Source organism: Alligator sinensis, unplaced genomic scaffold (genome assembly GCF_000455745.1).
Source record: "Alligator sinensis unplaced genomic scaffold, ASM45574v1 scaffold782_1, whole genome shotgun sequence".
Taxonomy (NCBI): Eukaryota; Metazoa; Chordata; order Crocodylia; family Alligatoridae; genus Alligator; species Alligator sinensis.
In genome coordinates this window covers 279,959-287,990 of record NW_005843078.1, presented here as the reverse complement: position 1 = coordinate 287,990, position 8,032 = coordinate 279,959, and the positions used below count along the sequence as shown (strand labels likewise).

The 8,032-nt window shown below is 46.2% G+C and overlaps 1 protein-coding gene across 1 annotated transcript in view; it reads left to right on the top strand.

The window, feature by feature from the left end:
* Positions 1–8,032, top strand: part of LOC102373364 (sushi domain-containing protein 2-like) — a 34,500-nt gene that overhangs the window by 19,184 nt on the left and 7,284 nt on the right. Inside the window, exons 10-12 of the mRNA XM_025193612.1 lie at positions 737–985; positions 2,812–3,084; positions 3,627–3,809. Coding sequence (XP_025049397.1) covers positions 737–985; positions 2,812–3,084; positions 3,627–3,809 — 705 coding nt within the window. The remainder of the gene's footprint in view (positions 1–736; positions 986–2,811; positions 3,085–3,626; positions 3,810–8,032) is intronic.

Genomic DNA, 8,032 nt, shown 5'->3' with positions numbered 1-8,032 from the left:
AGCAGAGGAACTGGGACTCAGGCCCCTGCTCCCCCAGGCCTGTTAGGGGTGAGTTGTTGTGTTCCCAGAGACTCATGGAGGAACAGAGACTTGCCTCCACATGAAGGAAAAGGGAGTGAGAGCTCCTTGCTCCTCCATCCACTTTTGTCCCAAAGGGCCAGGATCAGACACGTCAATCAAAAGATAATGGGTAGCCAACACTCGATTCCCTTCTCCCCCGCACATGCCCCAAGATCTCCCAGCCTGCCCCATGACCACACTCATTAATGCTCTGCAAGGAGAGGCTACGAGGCAATATGAGTGTATTTATGTTACTACTGCAGTGTACTCCGCAGTCAAGACCATCTGGTTACCCATTGCAGCAGGTTAACACACAATCTAGGTGCGACTGAAAGTCTACTGTGGAACTGGCAGACAAGGTTCCTTGGGTGAATCTGATATCTTTTATTAGACCAACCCAAATAGTTGGAAAATAGTTATTAGGCAAGCTTTTGGGTTCAAAAACCCTTCATCAGGCTAAGGAAGTTTCAGCAGTTGGTGTGTGCTCTTCCCGAATGGAATGAAAAGTAAAGAAGCCAGCGGCTGGGCTGGTATGCATACAAGACACGTAGTCAGTGAAAGTGTACACCCCTGCTACTGTGGAACTGGTAATTTTCCCTCAGCGGGAACTTTTCTGTGGCCAGTATATAATAGGGTGCAGACAGTCATACGTGTGCCATCTCTCTCTCTGTTCCAGGCCTCTTTCTCTATTCTGCAGCTGGTCAGAATGTCACAGTGATGTTCTCCTCAGGGGCAGGGGTAGAAGTGAGAGCCAGAGGAGGTTTCTTAAGCCTGACAGTCCTGCTGCCGGAAAAATTCATGAATCAGACCCGGGGCCTCTTGGGGGTAATGAACGACAACCCAGGGGACGAGTACACCTTCAGAAATGGGACAACCATGCCGCTTGATGCCAGTCCACAGCAGCTGTTTGCATTTGGAGCTGACTGTAAGTGGGGTTTTCAGTTCTGTTACTCCATTCTCATTTCTCTGAATAATCACTTCAGAAAAAAATCAAAGCCAATTATTATTTGTAGAGAGTGAACAATGAGCTCTTCTCTGAAGTGCCCGTCAGGCAGAGGCGTGTGCCTCCTCCCATGCTTGGAACGGGCAGTCACACAGGCAGACCTGTAACCAGCACCACAGGGCTTCTTCCATTGCATTTGTCCCTAGACAGGGCTCATTTCCTACCTCCTGGCATTCTGGGATGCTGAAGCGTTGGACACCCAACAAGAGAGCAGGAAATAATGAATGGCCACAGAAACGTAACAACTCCAGGGTTAGTCACCCCCTTTCCTCAGGATGCGAGCCATGATTCCATTCAAATACATCATACTTCTGACAGCGTTTTAGCAACTACAGGGTTGTGTTAGCTGAAGACTCACAGACTGCAAACACACCATTTGCATTAGGTAAAACAGTCAGAGGACAGCTTTCATTCGATGGAAATGCCCAGACAAACATCTCTAATGCACAAAGTCATTCTGGCCTAAATGCCAACAAGAGTAAATGATGCTTGGGGTGGAGGATGTGGGAGGTCAGGGGATAATGGCCTAAAACCTCCTCACTTTGCCACTTGTTGGGGCCTTTATCAAGCAAAGCTCAGCCAGACCCCTTCCTGCTACAACAAGCTTTCCATCTCTCAAGGCATTAAGACAGGTCACCCCAAGAAACTTAGAGCAAAGAGATAGCTCCAAGAAGGTTTTTGGTTTTGAATGTTTAATTCAGAGGTTTTCAACCTTTTTGGGTCAGTGTACCCCCAGGGGCCAGACACTGAGCAGGGAGGTGGGGGGAAGGGGTTGGCGTGCAGCTGAAGGCAGAGAGGTGGCAGCCGCCGTGTCCAGCCAGGCAGGCAGTGCCAGGACGGTGTGTGGCAGCACTCCGCCCCACCTGCCCGCCCGTACGCCATAGGGCCTTCTTTAGTACCCCTGGGGGTACGCGTACCCCCAGTTAACAATCCCTGGTTTAATTTGATAAACTCTAAGTTATTTCTTATCACTGTAATATCAAAAGTTACCTAATAAACTTTGCATTTCTCTCTGGAGAATAGTAGAAATGTTATTTGGCCTATTTATAATTAGGCTGAACCAAGCACTAATCTATGGGCTATGGCAACACAAATACTAAATAACAATAAATATCAAAAAGGGGAATAATCTTGTCAAAGAAGGAGATGAGTTAGATGCAGTCTAATATGTCTCATCATCTCTAGGTATTGGATATGAATGAATAGAAGATGGTGTTGTTCTGGACAGTCTGGGTGACAAAGACATCTGGGGGGTGGGAGGAGGGAAGGACACATGCTCACGTGACATATCTGATTGGTGCAACTCACAGTCAGACTGTCCAACAGGTAATTACTGAGCATACAGCGCTAGGACCAAGTATTGGGTTTCTCTTTAAAACTACAGGTAAGGAAAAAAAGCCCTCTCCACTGATTTTACCACACAACCGATTTTTTCCTAACATATATTGTGGATTAGTAGCAAGCCTGGAAAGTTTCAACTCCAAAAAAGGAATTTTTACAATGACAATAATATGTCAAAGGCCTTACAAGAAAGGGTCCCACATAACCTTAACTTCAACTACAGTACTGGTATTTAAATAGTATAAAATTTATAAAACACTTCCATTAACAGCCTTTCCCATGTGTATTTTACAGTGCCTCACGTTGAAACTTATGCAGAGAATGATTTTGGCTATAAGAGAAAGCACATTCTTAATTGTGCTGTGGATAAATTTACACATATAACACATGCGTTTCTGTTTCCTTAGGGGCTGTTGGCAATGAAACTTCTCTCTTCACTTATGACACTCAGTTCTTACTGAACACCTTCTTCTATGGGCCAAAGCACAACTCTTCCTTCCTACCAGTGTTTGTTCCTCATGAAGACCCTACAGACCCCCTGGTGCCAGAGATGGCCAGGCTTTGCGACTCAGACCCTTTCTGCAGGTTTGATGTATTGACAACCAGAAGCCTCGAGGTGGGAAACGCTACCAGAATCTCCCATCAGAACCACAAAGCGTTGGTGGAGAGTCTGCAGCCAGGTGAGGTAGCCCTGATCAGGGCAGCACCGGGACAGAGGACACAGCATCCATTATCACTGCAGCTCCCCGCCACCATTCAGGATGTAGGGACCCCTGAAGATCTGGAGCAGCTGCATGTGAATTCCCGAGGATGAGGGGGCGGAAGGAAAGAGTCTCACCAGGAGGAACTATCCTCTATTGCACCAAGGTGCTTTGTGCACTGTGGGACCAGAGCTAGAAGTCAAATGCCTACTTTTTAGGAACCTGGCCCTCAGGGTAGAGGTCCAGATCCAGTGCTAGGTGTCTGGACATGTTGGGAGTTACTGCCTCAGAAGGGCAACCCAGAAAAAAGAGACCAAGCAGAGAGCTGCTCTACAGGTCCCTCTCCATCCTAGACACTCAGGTTGCTAAGGCCAGTACGCTGCTTCACTCTGGTAGCTCTATTCGACTTAAAATCTCCTGCCCTTTTTCCAGTTATGTTTAAATCACCACACAACTCGCTGTGGGATCAGCTTGTCAGGCAGACTCTGACAGGCATTCATAACATAGCTCTCTTCCCTTAGTGGTCTCTTGCGGCTGGCTGGATCACCCTACCAAGGGCAGAAAGGAAGGGACAAACTACCTGATGGGCTCAACTATCCGGTTCAGCTGTGATCAAGGGTACAGCCTGGCTGGGTCAGAAGAAAGAACCTGCCAGTTGACGGGGGCCTGGTCAGGGAATGCAGCCAGCTGTTTGCCAAGCACAGGTATGTTTTCTAAAGGGTCCCCAGCTGTGGGTACAAACTGTTCATGCAGGCATGGCCATCTCAGGAAAAAGCAGTGCCAAAAAACCACAGCAAGAGAAGTAGTGGTTGACAGAAGCTAGAAAACTAGAAAGCAGATGTACTGCAAAGACATAATTCAGAAGAGCTGTCAATTATCTCTATTATCAAATGTGTCTAAATATATTATATATAATATAATATATTATATTATATTTAATATAATATAATATAATATAATATAATATGTGTATTTTAGACACATATTATATATGTGTCTAAAATATATTGCCAAGCGTATATGCTGTACATATGATCACCCTTGGGCCTGGTTCTTAACAAAGTGGCCTGTCACAAGAGCCTATGGCCCGAAGGAATTAACGTCAAATGCTTCCCGAATAAATGCTATAAAATATGGTTTTAAACTCATTCTTACCACATGAATAACCATAGTGGAAAATGCATTGTGCAATTTAAAACTTTTACAGAAGGTGGAATTAAGATTCAACCCACATTTAATCATCAGCATGGCTTAATTTTTAGTTCCTTATTTTGTTCCCTTAATAATCACGTAACAGGTTTTTTAAAATTAAATATACCATATGGATGCCTACACATCAGAGTTCTAGGTGCTTTTCAGAGACAAAGGAAGTACCTGCCTGTTTTGTTGTTACCCTGCTGCCTTATGCCCAATTTAGATTTCAAGCACAAGAAGTCATCACGCGTTTGGTCTGTAGAGTCATGCTGTATCATAGTATCATAGTAGGTAGGGCCGGAAGGGACCCAAACAGATCATCAGGTCTGACCCCCTGCCCTGGGCAGGAACAGGTGCTGGGATCATATTACCCCAGCCAAATATCTGTCCAGCCTCCTCTTGAAGGCCCCCAACGTAGGAGAGAGTACCACCTCCCTTGGGAGCCCAGTCCAGAGTCTGACAGCCCTACCTGTGAAGCAATGTCTCCTGATGTCCAGCCTGAACCGTCTCTCTAACAATTTGCGGCCGTTACTCCTAGTAATGCTGGGTAGTGCCTAGGGGAGCAGAGTTCCCCCAATTCCCGCTGGTCCCCCCTGGTGAGTTTGTAAACAGCCACCAGATCCCCTCTCAGCCTTCTCTTGTGGAGGCTGAAAAGGTTCGGGCCCTTTAGCCTCTCTTTGTAGGGCCTGCCCTGCTGCCCCTAAACCATGCGAGTGGCCCTCCTCTGGACCCTCTCCATGCTAGCCACATCGCTCCTGAAGTGCGGCGCCCAGAACTGGACGCAGTACTCCAAACTTGAGCCTGACCAGCGCTGCATAGAGGGGAAGGATCACCTCCCTGGACCTGCTTGTGATGCATCTGTGGATGCACGACAAGGTGCAGCTTGCCTTACTGACGGCTTCCTTGCATTGGCGGTTCATGTTCATCCTGGAGTCAACAATGACTCCAAGATCCCTTTCTGGCACCATGTTGACAAGACGGGTATTCCTCAGCCTATAGGGGTGTTGCTGGTTCCTTCTCCCTAGATGCAGCACCTTGCACTTGTCTGTGTTGAACTCCATCCTATTCTCATCCACCCATCTCTGCAACCTGTCTAGATCTAGCTGGATTCTGTCCCTCCCCTCCAGTGTGCCCACCTCATGCCACAACTGTAGTAACCATGCAACATAAAAATGCGGCAGCTTTGTATAACAAGCAGTCTGACTAGGCTTTTTTAACGTCACTTCAGCCACACTACAAATGCTTCAGGATAGGAGCAGCAGGTGAAATCCTGTTGTAAGAATCAGCGGTGGTTCTGCCTCTCTCTTTCCACATACCTAGACGCAGCCTCCTCCATCCTTCTGCATGTTTTCAGAATATTCTTAGCCTTAGTCTCTCCTGCCACTTGCAACAGCTTCCCTGCTTCTCTGAATCTCACTTGCTCTCCTTTTTCAAATCTACCTTAAAATATATTCACCCTCACTTGCTTGTGCCTCTTACAGCATGGCTACACTACACCCAGACTGATTTGAGAGTGCTGCTATAATCATACACCCCGCCCATGGTTCCTGTTCTGCCTAACCACATACTGGAAAAGCTACCGGAGCTACTGGTTGCATGAGGCTCATGCTCTCAGGCTTTCCATCTCAGGTTTGCTTGTGGGCCTGTGCCCAGCCACCCTCTAACAGCAGCAGCATCATATTCTCAGAGCATGAGCGTGTGGGTCTCCCTAGTGCAGCTGGAAGCAGTGTAGACATACCCTCAGTGTCCAAGCAGGACCGTGTAGGCAGCCCCTCTACCCATTCATGAGTGCACTGGGTATCAGCTCATCAAAATCACCAAGTCAATGACTGCCCGGTATTCATAGTGATTGTGCACCCCGTGTGCAGCTGCCCAGGTATTGTTTGCACATGGTCTCCACTTATGTTCGTGAGATTCTCTTCCTGTTTTGGGCCTGAGGAGGGAATGCTTTCACTTCTCCAGCCTACACCATCTTAACATCATTTATCTTTGTCACTTGCCCCATCCTATCTACGGTCTAGTGCTAAATTGTCTCATCCTTGTACACAAAAAGAAGCTGGAGGGAGTCAGAGTCACAGCTAGGACACGTGTCAAACTTCCACAGGGTGGCACTCTTCCAGAGCATCAGCACCACCCAGCAAAGCATTAGGTGTAAACATGTCATTTGAAAGCCTGAGCACATTTCTTTGCAAATATTCAGAAATTAAGTGACGGCAGCAAATTCTTGAAACCAAGTCTCCTCCCCTACCCAGAGAAGTTGTGGAATCTCCATCCTTGGAGGCTTTTAACACTCAGCTAAACAAAGCCTTGCCTGGGATGATATCATTGGGGATGGCCCTGCTTTGAGCAGGGGGTTGGACTTGATGTGACCTCCTGAGGTCCCTTCCAACCCTCATTTTCTGTAATTATATGAATTCACAAACATAAAAAGCACATAAGTTTATCATCGACTAGTTCCTAAACAGTGAACGGACCAGTCGTCATGGTCCTAATACAGCTGTCAACACCGACAAGTCCTGCCGCACACAAACCAGAGTATCAGCACAGGCCTCTTATGAGCAGAACAAAGTTTAACATCCACATGGAACACAAGTACTGGAAAGACACGAGCACCGTCTGACTACCTGGATTTCAGACTCTGAAAATGAACAGTGCCGGAACGTTTCCTTTGCAGGATTCACCCAGCAATAGTGACGTATCCATCAGCAGACACTTGCGTCTGCAAAACTGATACCAGCAATAACTCTACTGTTGCCTGTAGGGAGTGAAACTGGAAAGACTGGGCTATTTTAGCTTGTTATTATGGTGGCCTACTCTGGTCTGCCCAGATCTGAATAAAGGGCAACTTGTGGCCAAAAGCTTGTCTAACATCTCTCTCAACTATACAGTTAGTTGAATAAATTATATCACCAATAAAACCTTGCTTCTGGGCCATTATAGTAGCATGATAAACATTCTGAAATATAAGTGTTTCAGAAACATGAGATGTAACTAGGAATGGTGGCACATTTCTGTGTTCATAGGCGTAAAGGATCTTCCTTCAAAGCCCAGAATGGAATGAAGTCTTTACAAAGAAAAGCAAAAGCTTAAGCAAAGACTCAGCAGTGAAATGTTTTGCGAAATTGCAAAATAAGACAATTGTCTGTTCCTGCCATCAACCACATGCCTTTTGGACAAGAGCCAGTTAGTCTCAATAAGCAAACTGGATGTTAGCATTTATGCCAGAGAGAGGCAAAAAGCCAATGCTGGAAGATCAAAGGGAAAGCAAACTGGAAAACATTCAGAAATTCTCTCTGCTCAGTACGGTGGAACAGTGCCATTGTTTCATGGATAAGCAAATACAAAATGAATGCCTTTCAGTATATATTTTTTTGGGAAAAGAAGAATAAGGTGCAGAAAGTTTTTGGTTTGTTTGCCTTTTTCTATACAGCAACAACTTTCCTACTAATCAGAGCTCTGAATTTTATTTCATTTTTTATTCAAGTCAAAAATGGTCCTTTTCCATCCTCAGGGAAGTTGAGACTGACAGCACTGCTTACCCACAGGCAGCAGGATACTGTAGCCAAGGCAGCATAATGTACGAACTACATGCAAGCTTCCTCTCAAACTTCTCCAATGAATGCCCTCTGGTACTAATATTCCTGAGCACCCCTACATTTTATTCCAGTCTTTACCCCATGCAGTTCTGCTTTCACCTGTCCGTTCCAACCTGGACACCTTCTTTCTTCCTAGG